Below are 16,163 nucleotides of genomic sequence, written 5' to 3'. Positions count from 1 at the left end.
TTATGTAATACGTACAGCGTCTTCCAAATGAAAACTAAATTGCACGACGAAAGTAGTGGTGATGTTACTAAGTGCACGGGATAAAAAATATATTTGGAGACATGCACACACACACAGTATGCACACATATTATAAACAATAAGTGGTCGGGTTACATCTCAATGGTGGTCATCTACTATTCTCCATCAGTCTTAGTTCATAAGGGTCTTCTGTGGCTGCAAATATCGACTGATAGCCTACAAGAATTGATACAACACAAGTATAAAAGAATCTATAGTCATACACAATAGTACAGACTTACAGTACACACTGCACACACACATATACTACTTATGACAGTCCCTTACTGTCTGAAGTGTTAGTAGTTCCCATTGCAGACCATTCACTGATGTAACTGAGGAAAAGATCAGTACAGCATCATTCCTTAAACAATAGTCCACACACTCATACAGAATTTCAAACTACTGTAGTCAGCACGAATTCACCTGAGCCCCGCCAAATATAGTAGTAATATCAAAAAAGTGAACATGTGTTCACTTCCAATGATTTTGTACTGGAACAAGCATGTTTTCATGTTGTAAACATGTTTGCATGTGTGAATCGTCCATTCTAAATGTATAGATTCAGTACACACTGCACACATATGTGTGTAGTGTGTACTGATTCTATTATTATATGTGTGTGTGCAGTGTGTCTGGATTCAGTGGAATGGAATGGTGGAATGGACAGTAATTAGATAATTTCACCCAATGATCACCTCTTTGTACAGACCACCTCTTTATAAAGACCGTTTTACTTTAATATTTAAATTGCTGCTGTTTTTGTATCCCCATAGGATGGTCTTATTGATCAGTTGCGTGCCACATGCCTAGAAAAGTCAGTGGTTATATCTGATTTGTAATATAGCCATGCAAAAACAGCTTGGCTATACAAAAACGACATGTCCATGAAACTAAAAGTAACTGTTGACTAAAAGAGTTAATATCTGGTGAGGCCAAGTAATGAATGTTAATACCGGCATCTAACTATAATAATATTTATAAAAATTTGGTCCTTTATCATTGACTCGTGCATTCCTAATTAATTCCTGTAACTCTAATTGGCTAGTAATTTGGCCACATTTTTTCTCCTCTACCATGACTATTGAAAAAGGTACCAATTTACTAGTTAATTAGAGTTAAAGGGAATTAATTAGGAATGCAGTCAGACTGCATGAGTCAATGATATAGGATCAATGTTAGTTAGTTGCCAGTATTAACTTGTATGGGGTATTGTATCATTTATCAGATATCATTATGGATTTTCTAGGCATAACATATGGTGCACAATTCATCGATTAGACTGTTCTATGGGGATACACTCTAAAACAACAATTTAGACATTAAGAAAATGGTCTTTATAAAGAGGTAGTCTGTGTTAGGTGGTCTTTACAAATAGGTGATCACTAAGTGAAATTACCTAATTATTATTCCAGTCCATTCCACTGAATCCAGACACCCATATATGGGATACCATATAGCCTAAATATTTCGGGGGGGGGGGCAGATTTTTTGAGGTTGAGCAGTGTTGCTAAAAATAAAATCTTCACGGATTTGCAAACACTCCCAAATGTAATAGACTACATGGAGGTCTAAATATTTCAAGGATAAAATTTTTGTTGGTAACCCCCAAAACCACAAAATCAGCAAAAAAAATCCCCCCCTCAAAATATTTAGGCTATACGGCACTTATATTAAGCCTCATTCTTTTTTGATAGACAGTAAGGCTTCATGGCGCTACTAAATGTTTGGGCAGCTGACCCATGTAAGTAACAAGAGTTAATAACGAGGGCTCGGGTGAATGCGAACTAACTAGTGGTCAATACTGAAGAAATTGCACATATGACCTAGCTATGTATATTCCCCTTTTAACAAATGCAGCATGGAACTTGAATACCAGCTTGAAGAAACTTCCCTTACACACTGTTGAAAAATACAGTAGGTTAAAGAAATAAAAACGATTAACTAAAAAACCGACTTATGTACACGATGACTTGCCAACCATGTGGCCAAGCACCACTTTACTAAATACAGCTCTAGAATGCACACAGCCAAGTGTTTACCAGTATCTCTGGCCTGCCACATTTAATGTACTCACTGGTCAAAGTTAAGCCCATCAGTCCAACTCAGAAGGGCGTCAATGTCTTCATCTCTTATACAGTCTGCTCCCTTCTGCTCAGACAGTGTGATCGCTTGATCTGTGGCCTTGTGTATGGCTTCAGTGGTCTCAGCATTTAATCCTTCTCTGACACGCATCATTCCATTCTGATAACTGTGAGTAGTAAATACAATGTATGACATGATGGATAACACATACATGATACAATACAATATACAGTGACATATACACACTGCACATGTAGTGAATATGGACACCTTGCAGAGAAGACAAAACACATTTGACTGTCCTATTAGAGTATTTCGGTCTATTGGGTTTTGTAGTACATGTACTAAATTCCCTTTTGTCTCAGTGATAGTTTATACCACGTACTGGGAGTGTTCAAAGACTCTAAATATACACATGCCAGAGTATTCATTAACTTTCCAAACAATCGTTGTTGGAAAGTAGACTCATACTTACAGCTGTTTCATCCATGCTATCTTCTTCCTCTTGCGAGCCTTTACTATATCTTCCTTCCTCCTCAACTAGGGGATCAATACATTACCATATTAGGTCATGATGATATATCCACACCTTGGAGAAGTGGAACTGTTTCTTTTTCTCGGCACTAGCCATCGTGATGTTGTCTGTGTCTGGTTGGAACAGTAATAGCTGTGAGGGGAGAGGATAGTAAAATGTCATGAAATGAGTTAGTTAATTCCATTCACATATGCTACCATTTATCACATACTGTATACACATAACTAAGTGGAGAGCTATGTATGAATAAACAATAACAAATGCAACTAAAATATTATATGCTGATTGAAAGTTTACACTGGATTTGTTTTGAACCCAGAAATATTCATGTGGTCAGTATATCAAGGGACACATACATACTTACGGACAAAACAAAACACATTCAAATTATTTACAACTGAGAGAACTGCAAGTGAATCACAACTTTTAAGGGACAAAAAATACTGTAATATCACACTATACTCTACAATCACACTTATCATGCAGCATTGCCACGCGTACCCTATCTGATACCAGTCTCCAGCCATTGTTCTCCCAACGACAGTACCATCCATCAGTAGCTGTGGACAACAACTTAGCAGATATTACAGACACATGCACACATACACACACTACAACGCACAATTTTATGACATAGAAATTTTATACTGTATGTTACTGACACTGTACAAAAGTATATCATTTGTTGTGATAGCAAACACCTGATTGCAATACACACAATAATAATAGCACATAATTTTATGTTATTCACTTATCGTACTAAAATTTTGTTCCCAATATTACCATGCTTTACAATTTCTACTTCGTGACATAAACTGAGCTAGTGGATGCTCAGTTATCTGAACACCTTTGTTCCTGTAGCCAAAAGTGTTCAGATAAGAAGAAAATAAAGTGAAATTGTTTGGATAACCGCAGGTATTGATTTATAAGCAATTCTAATAGAGTATACACTAATATAACAGTCATTTTTGGTGTTCGGGATAATGAAGGTGTTCAGATAACTGAGGTTTGGATAAGTGAGGACACACTGTAATTGTCATGGAAGTCTGCTCTGTTGGTAAACATTGATGTACACATCAGCATAATATTGGACGTTTATCTAGACTACCTGTTTTGGTAGAACACAACCAAGGGTTGTTAATTTTAAATCAGGATAAACAACTCTAACATCTGGTATTATACTTGGTTATGTAATTGAACATCATAACATCTGATGTAGCATCACATGCCAAAAATAATTAACAGGCAGACCCAATACTTAGCTTACCACTGCTTAGTCATACTCTAAAACGGTTGCACTATTAGAATAGTTGAATGTATGAAAGTTCCACTGCGTGTGCATATACACACCACACACTCACACTGGGATATTGTGGTCCCTTTATTATGGACATCTCGTGGTAGTGGCTGTTTCCAGCTCATTGCTGTATAGTCACGAGGACTGTATGCTCCAAGATCAACAATGTTCTGATATGTGAATATCTTGTAGTAGACACTGGGGGGAAATTGCTCCTGTACAGTGATAAAAAGACATATAAATAGGTTATGGCTATAGCAAGATTCAATGACAACATATTAAGGATAGCAGAAAGGAGTTTCCAGGTGTGTAACACATGCCACACTTATTCTAAATACAATTATTCAGCACCTAGTTGTTCATCTCAAGAGTAAACAATGGAGTAATCTTACCCCTCCTAATCTGAACTTTACACGTACACCAGATCCTGAGTCCAATAGTTTAGCCTAATGACAAAAACAAGTACATGTAATAACAGCTAGTGTTCTTTTAATGGTACCAGCCAATGCTGTACACGGTATGTGATGTATGTATGTCTATGATATGTGTGTGCACCATAATTATATATAGTTCTCACCTCCTTGGGGTTAATACATCTTAACATCATTGATGGGTCCCCTAGTCCTTGGAAGCTAATGAGATCACGGTAGAAACGATACACCTGTATATCCTGAAACAGAATGGCATCACTATAAACAGGAGCTTATGAGCCACCGAAGGCAGTGAAGGAGCATGAAACTGAAACTGCCTGCCAGGTCCCATCACAATCCAAATCAATCGCTGATTAGTTTCCATATAAGGGAAGTAAAATCTCGTTATTTGAAGCTGTATACGAAATTGCTCGTGACCAGTGACACATAGTGATGGTAAAGTTGGCTGAGTCTTCCTCGAGGTCTTTCTCCTCTTCGATGGTGGCGAATTCGTCTCTACTTCATGCGGCTGGAGCGCCATTTATGAGTGACATAAAACAAACACAGTGACGAAATTTGGATTGTCATGAAACCAGTTTCATGCTCCTTCGCCGCCTTCGGCAGTTCATAAGCTCCTACTATAAACAACTGGTTGAATGACAAAAGATAAAATGAATGAGGAATTCTATGCAACTACATGTACACATGTATCATACAGCTTTGGATGTTGAAGAAGAGCTACCTATACTCCTATGCAAAAGAATGTTTAACTGCACTGTCTCCTCTTTTGATGTACAGTAATTACAATACACATACATACACATGTCCAATGTGCATACGCTACAAGTGTGTATGGGTATACACTGTATGTGAGAATGTGTGTGTTATGTGCATGCTTGTACAGTGCATGTACATACGAATATGCATACTTTTTTATACTACTCATGCAACTAATGTATACTCACATTATACCTCCTCCAGCACTTCTGGATCACAGTAGCAGCAGTAGAGTGGTCAGTGTAGACTGTCTTTTGAGAACGTGGATGTTGTTGTGGTACAGGCCTTGACTGTCTCCTCTAAATATGGAGAATGTACCATTACATTAAAATGCACATACAAGAACCATGAGTCTACTCTGCATGTAGAACTGTTCTACAGGTACATCATGAAGGTTACCTTTCCTTTCCTGCTGCTCCACCAGTCCTGGATCCTCTTGGCACAATAATCTTGGAACCTGTTGAAAATGTAAACAATTGTAATTTTTAAGGTGGGAATGATGATGTCACGTGTTGTTATAAACAGCAAGTATCCCAGTAGCACAAATATAAATCTTTACATGTCATTAAAATGGACATGCTAACCCAGTAAATTGTCAAACATAGGTTCTATAGGAAAATGCTCAAGGGACAGACACACAGACACACAAACTACAGTGCTCATATTTACTACTCACGTTGGTTGGGGTAGTAAAGCATTACTGGTACAACACTCCTGAAGGTGTTCTTGATAGCATCTCTTAATCCTACTATAGTTAGTATTGCCCTCACCACTATACTATAGGAACAATAACAAGTAAACATCATGTGAATATAAGATCTACGTACAGCTTGTAGGGATTTGTTTATAACTAGCACAACAAGTCTATCCACCATGACATGAACTTTGTTAGTAAGCAGTTGATTTTACATTATCATTGACAGTACATAGACACATACACAAGTATATGATGCTCACCGCTGATATGACACTTAATTGAGATGGCTCAACCAAGACGTGTTTGAGCTTCTTTTTCTTTCTGTAAATGTTGATATAGAAAATATGCCACTAATCCGTGTAATACACATTATGGCAAGTATTATGAGTACAGACTACAGGAGGTAAAAACTAACAGTATAAATAAACACACACACCTCACACAGTGACCTCTCCATAACCTTTGAATCTCAATGGCTGCAGCAATCTTAGAGGAGGAGTCAGGTTCACTCTCCATCACTTTCTATATACAACAACACAATACAAACTACACTCCACACACTGATATATGCTTACTCTTCTCTCGTGCTTGCGTAGCCGAACTATTTCACTGTCAGTAGACATGATGTGTACCTACAACTACAAGTCATCATGAGATAAGGTAATACTGCAAACTACAGTACACTTACATACCAACCACAGACCACCTCAACTTAAAGCTGCAACAAATGTCCCAACAGTGTAGCTATGGGTACTCATGGCCACTAGCATACTGTACATACGACTATCTACATGGCAAAAATTAGGTTTAGTACCGCACTTTATGGGTTAGAGACTAATGTGGTTACTACCCTATATAAATGATGCTGTAGGCTTATTGCCAGCAACAAAGGGTCCATAGCATCTTAATTAAGCCTTCACCTATTGACTATCAACACATTCTCAGTCTACACAACTACACCTATACAACGTCATGGTAACATCTAGGGTGATATTACCAGTATGTATGGTTGCCTTGCAATTATGAGATGTTATCACGGTTGCTTGGTAACCAAGACAACAACCAGCCTCATACATCGCATGTACACTAACAACGAAGTAAAATAACTTACTATCCTTTACTCTCCTGGCCTATTGGTTGCATTCACGTTATAAATATTAATAGAATTATAGGCTATCTCGTGTAGCAGCAATGAAGTGCATTATTAAGAACCAAAGAAACCCAATTAACGCGCCGTCTAGCGGACAGGAAGAAAACCGAAGAGAAAAGAGTGCGCCTAGGTCAGTGGTGTAAAGATTAAGTGTGTTAAAATGTTGTTATGTCTGGATGTATTTAAAATGTACCCTGATGGCATTCTGTATTAATGTTGGGTAATATCGAGATCGAGCCTGTTCCACCTCTGGCTTTATTACACTTCGTTGTGGACCCCAATAAATACCTGATTTTGAGCCAACTACTTGTGTATGTCTAAATACTGTGTTCTGCCGTGGTGTGTCTGTTGGTTTGATTTTTTGATTGGACTCCTCTGTTTGGCATATTATAGCCAGTCTTCTACAGAGGTGTCTGCAATCAACCCAAATGTAGGAGCATGTTAGTCTGGCGCTGCCAACCCTTTTACGCCGCTTGCTTTTTCATTAGTCGGGCAGTGTTCACTGTAAAGGGTCTGGTCACAACCGCATACTAAACTTGTGCTCACTGCCACTCTAGTGGCAGCATAGATAATATACCCTAACAGGGATTAGTGATGAACTTAGCAACGCGTACTGACGCCACGGCGAATCCTTGTTACGGTTGTACGCGGACCCGCCCACAAATTAAAGCACCTTTTTGGTTGCTACTGTCCGCTACTATAGCAAGGACAGTGTTCAGCTCGTTCATCACGGCTGCTACTTCATAAGTCGTTCGTAATATCGTATTCTACTTACTCTTGAAAGATTCTCACGTAAGCATTCTTACTTATGCTCACATGGAAAGCTGAACGAATTACGTAAGTTATGACATCATGCAAGGGGTCCACCCACAAGCACTTTTGTAGTTTTTTCTAAGTAACAAGTGATATTTATAGAAAGAGAATTGTTTCAGTGCAAGCTTACAACTCCAAGAAGTGTAATTATCACTTTAATTTTTCAAAATTTCCTTGTTTTGGTGAAGTATTTTGAGTGAAATGAAAATGGGTTTCGTAGTTTTCACTCCCCCATAGTAGCAATTTATCAAACATGCTTGTGAACATGTGAATAACTTTGTTTAATGAGTGTAATTAACACAATGATTAATTAACATTGTACTCATGAAGTTGTTTTTAAAGTTACCTGGTAAAGGTAGCCATAGGGCATATTCCTGGTAACTATAGTGATAATACGTGCATGCAAGTACAGTAATTACAGGCATCTGTACTGATGGGATAAAGGAAGGTGTTAATTGGAAGACAACACAAGAACTGGGAAGAGAAACAACAGGCATTAATGCAAAGACGAAGTTTTGCCAGGATCTCTTAGAGGTATTTTTTGGTAAACAGTGTGCTCAAGGAGGATGCAATGACAATCCAACAAGCCATCAGTTTTTAAAGAATACTGGTGTCAATACAAATTCAGGAAACTGTGGCAACAGAAAAACTCTCGAGTGAACTGCACACCTGACTGGCTTCATTCATTAGCTCCCTCTACACATAGATAATATGTTCTACAGTACTCGCAATGTTTCTTCTACATTCATGGTGCTCGGTTACCATCGTTACATCGTGTTTACATTAGCGCACTACGTAATACTTTCACGTGACCGCAATGAGGATTGTCAAACGGTTGTTAAGCGCGTCACTAATCCCTGTTAGGGTATATTATCTATGGTGGCAGTACCAATCAAATCACAGCAATTTAAAAATAACTTAATATTTGGCGCATGACGAGTGAAACCATAGACACTATTGTCCTGAGGGTAAATTATCTGCGGAATCTAATATATCATGGTCCTACTGGAGTACACCGTTATAAACTGTATTATAAAGCTTGGCTATACTTGAGGCTGAAACCTGAGCAAATGAATATCGCTTCCTTCTAAACCTTATAGCAAGATTCAAAACCATAATTCTACAGTGTCAGTGTCGCCATGACAAAACCTGCGTAATTCATATGTGAATTAAATTCTAGTTACACAAGTTTAATATGCAGTTGTGACGAGACCCTTTTACAGCGAGCCCCACCCAACTAATCAAAAAGTGAGTGGCGTAAAAGGGTGGCAGCGCCAGACTAGAAGTATGTAACCATGGTCTCCATCACAGACACCAACCCTTATGTTTCTTTTTTATCAGGCTAGAGAGCCAATGGAATAGTGCTAAACAACTTCCTTATCACTACACAACTTTTACCATCACAATTATGTGCTCTGGTGTTGGCTGGCCTACCAAATTTATTAATTGCATTGTACAATTCTATCTGAGGTTCTATTGTATTGCTATCGCATTCCCTCTAGCATTGGTAAGAAGTGTATGAGTGCTGAGAGCATGATAAATAGGAATCTTCATTTTCTCTATTGCAAAGCTTGTATTTGGTATTTAAGCATGTTCACTTAAGGCTCATAGCTAGAGAGACTCAATTAATCCAACCACAGCATGTGTAAAAACCGAAACTATGTTAGTCTAGTATTTCAGTGCAGTGAATAGCAACACCCCTATTCCGATGAGCATGCCATGTAGGCAACCCATAGTCCACGAAAGCAGTCTAGATGTGATTTCACAAGTTTATTTTGTGGGTATACAGTTATAGACCAAGAAGAGTTATTTACCCTGGAACGCGAGACAGCTGACCATGTTCGGTACAATTTTGTGCCCTTTGCAGTATCAGAGGCTTTTCTTAAGTGTGGGCTGACAGAAGGATCATTTTGTTGTGATAATGGTAACACTAGACGTAGTATGTTAGTATAGCTAATGGTATATCAACTGTAGTTTTTTGGTCTCCAGAAGTTTTATAACTACCAACCTTTCATAGAGCTGTGGTACACACTGCAGCCACCACTCTTGTGAATCAGATTATTGGTACTCTGATGGCGAGTTATCACTGGCTCCAAAATAGGTGTATCACTTGATCACATAGGGACTGTTTCCCTTACTGAGGTGCTACCAATCAAACAACCTTTCATAACCCACTTGACACCTTTGGTTGGATGTTCAGTTTACATATATGTATAGTTCATACAGTATATCCATAGGTGTGCCTAGGGTTCCTCAGTACTGAAAGTGGTGATCTCAAACAAAATTTATTTATGGGAATATTGGTCCCTTCCCCTGGCTGTGCTCCAGCTATACTTGGCCAGAAACTAGCTGTGGGTACGGTGTGCCGAGTTTACTCCTTGTTTTCTGATATTATGTCCAAGGAAAGCAAATAAAGCTTCAAGTTTTGTGTGAAAATGGGGTTGTGATTTTTTTGACTTTTTTCAGCACCAAGTGTATGTTTTGTACTGAAGAAAAGCTAGCTTAATTATTTGAGCTTTTGATATTCAAGGACATTTGACATAGTTTAACAGGTGGTTGTTGCTAAGCAGGCACCCATGGCCAGGCACTGCCTGCTGTGATTTTTTATTGCATGTCTAGAACATGTAATTTATCTAACCACACCAATAGATTTCAGATAATAGAAGATTTCATGTGAAATACAAGGTGTAAATACTAAACTTTATACCAGGCCAAGATAAAACTCGCACATTTTACTAGCATTTATTATGAATTTACCTGAAACTAAGGTGAACCAAAATCAAACCTACTAGCTATGAAATTGTCACCCAGCACCTTCGTGTGTACTAAGTGCCTCTAAAATGATTATTGTGTTGCTGTTTAAGACATTCAGAGAAGCTTTAAATACTTCACAACCATCTGCAAAAGCCCAAATGGTAAAAATCAACAGTGAGATACTACTAAGAGGTGTACTATTTGCTGCTTCAAAAATGCAAGAGGATCTGGCTCTCCCTAACCACCTACAACTTGCCTGTTTGTGCCCCTTCCCTTTCCAGGTCCTGGATCCGCCCCTGGTTTGCGGTAGTACTTGAATCATGTAACAATCGTGTTAAGCGTGAACATGATTGTGGGCTTTGATCATCACCACAAGAAGCTGATTTTGCATCATTGCTAACTGACACATAATGTAGTCATGCTAATTTGAACAGAGATGTAAACTGTCAGTATGTACGTAAACACAACTGAAAGAATATACCTAGAAAGTTTTCTTGTGATCGATCATTGTTGTAAGGTCCATAATAACTTTCATGAGAGCTTATGTAATGCGTGTAATTAATAATTTAATTGGTAATTTAATCAATTGTTAATTAATTAGTAATTAATAATCTAATTAGGGAATGTTTAAAAGATTAGTACAGGTCATAATTTTAATGCTCTCTGGTTGTATTTATACTGTGCATGTAACTAATTGTGTTACTCACCACAAATGTACTATGTAATTGTAGCAATTCGATGGCTCCAATCAAGTATACCAGACTGAGGTCACCAGCATCTGATGAATATACTGATGAGCAGTTCAAACAGCCTCCACCTAAATTTCCCACCAAATCCATCATCATAGCGATTGTCCTATTCCTCGTTGGGGCAGCCATGTTGACACTGGGAGTACTATTGCTGACTGGAGTGATAGAGACGAAGTTTTGGGATCGATGTTACCCCTTGTTGTTCTTGGGCACGATAGCATTTGTACCAGGATTGTATCATGTGAGAATTGCCTATTATGCTTGGAAAGGTTACCATGGATACTCGTATGATGATATCCCATCTATTGACTGATATACACGTGTTTATACGTACATTCCAAAATGTGTGCATTTGTGTACCAGTACTATTGTAATGTTTGTTTGAGTTTGTTATATGAAGAGACAGTGATTCCCACATATGGAGCTTTTCTATTAGCATAAAAGAAGATTACGTTGGTGTTCTGAGTTTCTCCGTAAAAATGTCATGGTTGTAAAAATGGGCACCAAAGTTGCTACTACTGCGAATGACCAACACGGCAATGGCCATGAAGAAGAAATTAAGTTGTGGAGATATGACTTCCTTGCACAGTCAGAGCCGGGTACGGTAGAGATAAGCTTACAGGTGCTGTCATGTTCACGTGCACAGCATGTCCACTTCCTGTTAATATTGAGGGAGCGAACAGATCAGCTAACCGGCAGTGCACTTATAGTCCATAATCAAACTTATGCTAGTAAAATACTACCGTTGTACCGAGCTGAGGCGACTCAGGCGAGCTCCAGTATTGTAAAACATGTAAAAGAATCACGTGGTCGTGGGGGCGTAGTCTTTTACAGTGTAGTTCTCTCTAGCTGCTCTGAGGTATAATAATATGGATCAAAACGAGAGTCTAAAGGATCACAAAATAGAGTAGTCTGTCCACTAGGTTGGTCAATGGCCATGGGTTTGTACATAGATAATAGAGTACTATGGTTTATAATATTCATAATCAGTGGTAGCCGGGGTGGTAGCTATACGGAGTTAACGTTCTTTACAGCTACTGGTACTCCTTTATTGAAAGATCTTTACAAACACATTACTCCACAATATGCTGCAGATAGGAACCTTGCTGGGTCTTCCTAGTGGAGAATTGAGGAGTATAGAAGTCGGTTGTCCTACCAACGTCAAATGGTGCTGTAACCAAATGTTGGAGAAATGGTTTGAACGGAAGTGGATCCCTCGGCTAGTTGGGAGAAGTTGTTCAAAAATAATTGAGTCATCCGTTGTGTCCAGTGATCAAGCTTCTTTTAAAGCAGGTTAGCATCATGGGGTGTGTGTGTGTGTTTTGACCATGTGTAACACTGGGGCAACAGCTATTTGTTGTTGTAGCTAATGCTGACGATGATCATGTAACTGTAACTAAATAGTTTTAGTTGTTAAGTAATGAGTTACTTTTATAGATAATTAATTACCCCATATATCATGAAATGAATATACCGGCCATGACAGAGTTCAAACAAGAGTCAGAAATTGAGTCATTTGAGTGGCTGTCATTTATGAGCACCAGTAGCTATGTGGTGAGTATGGTAAATGTACGGTAATCATGGCCACCCAAAGTTTTTTGCATGGCAGTTTGTCTAAATTGTACTGAAAATGGCCAACAGTCACCCATTATTTTGAACTCTGCATGATGTTTTCTTAAAGTTTATGTATATGGAGTAAGGCTGAAAAGAATAGTACGAATATTCGTTATTCTAGTAGTCCAGTCTATACCGGTCTACCAGTCCAATTCAGTGCAGTAAGACACATTAACTAATATACATAACCCTGTATATACGGGTGTTACTATTCATTTGTTCGTTAAATATTCATATTCGTTAAGAAATATTCGTTAATCAGACAATTACACGTCTAATCTTGAAAATCTTCTAAAAATTGAAAGCTATCATTTTAAAACTGTAAATTTATCACCTTTTAAAGACAAACACATGCATCTTAAGAACTTTTCGTAATAAGTTGTAGTAGTCAGTAATCAAAGTGATGTTGTCCATTTTGAGCACCTAGTTATACTGAAAGTTCTTAAAGAATAATTTGTTCATTAACTTGAAGAATATTCATATTCTTAAAATTTGGTATTTGTTTCACCCCTAATATGGAGTAACTGATCATGATTGTTATATTAGAGTGATTGACTACTCTATTAGGGTAAATGATCCTTTTCGACTCTTAAGTCACCAATCTGCAACTTCAATGTGTAATGGCATCACATTATTATGTGCTAAGGAAATCACAAATATTCTAGGGCAAGAAAAGTAGCCATTGTGGTACTCATTAGTCCAAAATACAATGTTAAAGTGATTATATCAGTTTCACTGAAATAAGTATGGACAATAATGATTGCTTCACAGATATCGTTTCATTATATTACGTATCACAGTTTTAAAATAATACCAAGTTACCACCCAGCTTAGACAGTACATTGTTGCTGTTGTCTGTCTCTTGAGTTTTTTTGGGAAGTGGTATGACCCATATTGTGCAATGAAGAAGTGTGCGTGTATGTGTGTGTGCAGTGTTGGGACAGTTACATTTTATAAGTAACTAGTTACATATTACATATTACTTGCAACAGAACTATTTAGTTACAGTTACATATTACCCAAAAAATAAAGTAACTATAATAATATTACATATTATATTACTTTGTGTCCACAGCTTAAGCTGTCACATGTGAAACTACTACCCTACCATGTGACATGATTGTGTTGTTGGGCAATGTGCAAATCTTGGGTTATAAGTAAGAAGCTGGTGAGTAAACTTCATTCAGTAGGCTTCATTACTTCATTGTGGCTAGGCGTTACACAGTGGATTACTAACAAGATTAGTAACTTCGTTACTTGTAGTAATAACATTACGTAATATTAGACTCGTTACAGTAACTATATTACTTAGGTAAGTGTTACATTAGTAAATAAAGTTACTTGAGTTATATTACCTGTTTTTATAGTGCATTTCGTTATATTGCTTAGTTACCACAAAAGTATAATAATATTACGTAACGTGTTACTTATGTAATGCGTTACTCCCAACACTGGTGTGTGTGTGTGTGTGTGTGTGTGTGTGTGTGTGTGTGTGTGTGTGTGTGTGTGTGTGTGTGTGTGTGGTGTGTGTGTGTGTGTGTGTGTGTGTGTGTGTGTGTGTGTGTGTGTGTGTGTGTGTGTGTGTGTGTGTTAGCAGAGTATATACTTGATACATATAAAAGTATACACACACACACACATGCACGCACTATTATTGCATGGTTTTGCTCACCCCTTGCTGGCAACATTGTTACTCTTTTTGCAAGATCTGATGCAATCTTCACCCTGTCCAACATGGTGGGCAAGCTTAACACACAAGCACAGTTCAGTATTGACAAGGAGACTTGACCACCATATCAATCAAAGATTTTTACACCTCTCATATTGTTGGTGTCTAATGAGCAGCACAATTTGCAGCAAGCCATGGCCATGAGTCAACTGGTACAAACAGGTGATGTCACTTCTTTAGTTAGCGATCATCTGTCACCTAGACATCACTATGAGCCTTTAAAAGAGGTACTCAATACTAGCACTGTCACTACAGAGATTGAACAAATATTAACACCACTAGAAAGGGACAATGAACCCCTTGGTTGAAGGTCCTCCTGGCATTGGGAAATCAGTTTTACTGAAAGAAATTGCATACATGTGGGGTGGTAGACAGATACTAAAAATTGTTGAAGTTTGTTCTTCCCCTGTGCCTTCGTGACCCAATTGTGCAGCAAGCTACATCAGTCCATGACCTCTTGCAGTTGTTCTGTGTAGGACACAACTGAAAGGGCACCAGAAATTGCAAATGTATGTTGTGATCACTTTTTTGAAAATGGAGACAAAGACCTGCTTTTTATTCTAGATGGCTTTGGTGAATTGCCTGAGAAATTCAAAGAAACAGTTTGATTTAAAAAATTATTGATCGCCAAGTACTCCCTGAATGTGGTTTGATTGTGTCATCCCATCCACATGCCTCAGAAACTCTCCGCAGACAAGCAACATACAGAGTAGATATATTGAGTTTCACTGAAGCAGAAAAAATAAATTTTATAAAACAAGCATTGCCACAAAATGTTAGTGACCTCACTGAGTACCTGGCTAATAATGTGGCTATTAGTGGCCTGTGTTCTGTCCCATTCAATCTTGTCATATTGATGTACTTGTACAAACAAGGAGTTCCCTTACCCAACAATGCTACAGAGCTTTACAATGACTTCATTTGTCTTACCATGCATTTGTCGACATCTTGTCAAGAGTGGTAGTTCTCTTGTAAATACCATCACTAATCTAGCCACCTTGCCAGAGCCATGCAATACCATAATTAAGCAGCTGTCAAAGTTATCCCTTGAGTCTCTTAATAACAACAAGTTAATTTTTACCCTGGAAGAGATGAAAGCATTTTGTCCAGATGTTGAAGCTATTCCAGGAGCACTGAACGGTTATGAGCTCCTGAATGTGGTGCAGTATTTTGGCCTCACTGGGAAAATGATGACATTCAATTTTCTTCACTTCTCAATTCAGGAGTTTTTGGCTGCTTACCATATTACTCAGCTGTCACCACATAGAGAACTGCTAGTTCTCAAAGCAAAGTTTTGGAGCAATTTCCATTGTAACATGTTTGCAATGTACACCTCACTTACTAAAGGGCAGCGACCTGCTTTTAAACACTTTCTTTCTGGTGGAGAAGACAGAACCACCATTTCAGAGGTTTTCTAAAAGACCAGTTGCAGTGCCTTCACTTTTTCCATTGTTTCCACAATGCCTGTGATGATGTACTTTACACCACCATACA

The 16,163-nt window shown here is 38.1% G+C and overlaps 2 protein-coding genes across 2 annotated transcripts; one reads left to right on the top strand and one right to left on the bottom strand.

Moving 5' to 3' along the window:
- Positions 1-35: 35 nt before the first annotated feature.
- On the bottom strand, positions 36-7,093 carry LOC136262895 (protein MFI-like). Its single transcript, XM_066057313.1, has 16 exons — positions 6,972-7,093; positions 6,436-6,498; positions 6,297-6,382; positions 6,121-6,181; positions 5,840-5,940; positions 5,563-5,620; positions 5,352-5,462; positions 4,554-4,646; positions 4,369-4,422; positions 4,041-4,191; positions 3,181-3,239; positions 2,734-2,811; positions 2,620-2,684; positions 2,137-2,310; positions 348-394; positions 36-236 (listed from the first exon to the last, which is right to left on the bottom strand). Exons 2-16 carry the CDS (start codon positions 6,481-6,483, stop codon positions 169-171), a joined length of 1,254 nt encoding a protein of 417 aa, XP_065913385.1. The 5' UTR covers positions 6,484-6,498; positions 6,972-7,093; the 3' UTR covers positions 36-168.
- A 4,222-nt stretch (positions 7,094-11,315) lies between these two features.
- Positions 11,316-11,639, top strand: LOC136264854 (transmembrane protein 230-like). Its single transcript, XM_066059614.1, has one exon. It carries the CDS (start codon positions 11,316-11,318, stop codon positions 11,637-11,639), a length of 324 nt encoding a protein of 107 aa, XP_065915686.1.
- Positions 11,640-16,163: the final 4,524 nt, after the last annotated feature.

The sequence above is a fragment of the Dysidea avara genome, chromosome 8 (genome assembly GCF_963678975.1).
Source record: "Dysidea avara chromosome 8, odDysAvar1.4, whole genome shotgun sequence".
Taxonomy (NCBI): Eukaryota; Metazoa; Porifera; class Demospongiae; order Dictyoceratida; family Dysideidae; genus Dysidea; species Dysidea avara.
Note: the sequence above shows the minus strand (reverse complement) of the source record. Positions and strands in the feature narration are given on the sequence as shown.

Coding starts and splice junctions, on each gene's coding strand:
- LOC136262895 (XM_066057313.1), bottom strand. CDS start 6,483: ATGTCTACTGACAGTGAAATAGTTCGGCTACGCAAGCACGAGAGAAGA. Junction 5,941..6,120: donor AATTAAGTGTCATATCAGCG/GTGAGCATCATA, acceptor TTGTTCCTATAG/TATAGTGGTGAGGGCAATAC. Junction 2,812..3,180: donor GGAGACTGGTATCAGATAGG/GTACGCGTGGCA, acceptor CTCCCCTCACAG/CTATTACTGTTCCAACCAGA.
- LOC136264854 (XM_066059614.1), top strand. CDS start 11,316: ATGGCTCCAATCAAGTATACCAGACTGAGGTCACCAGCATCTGATGAA.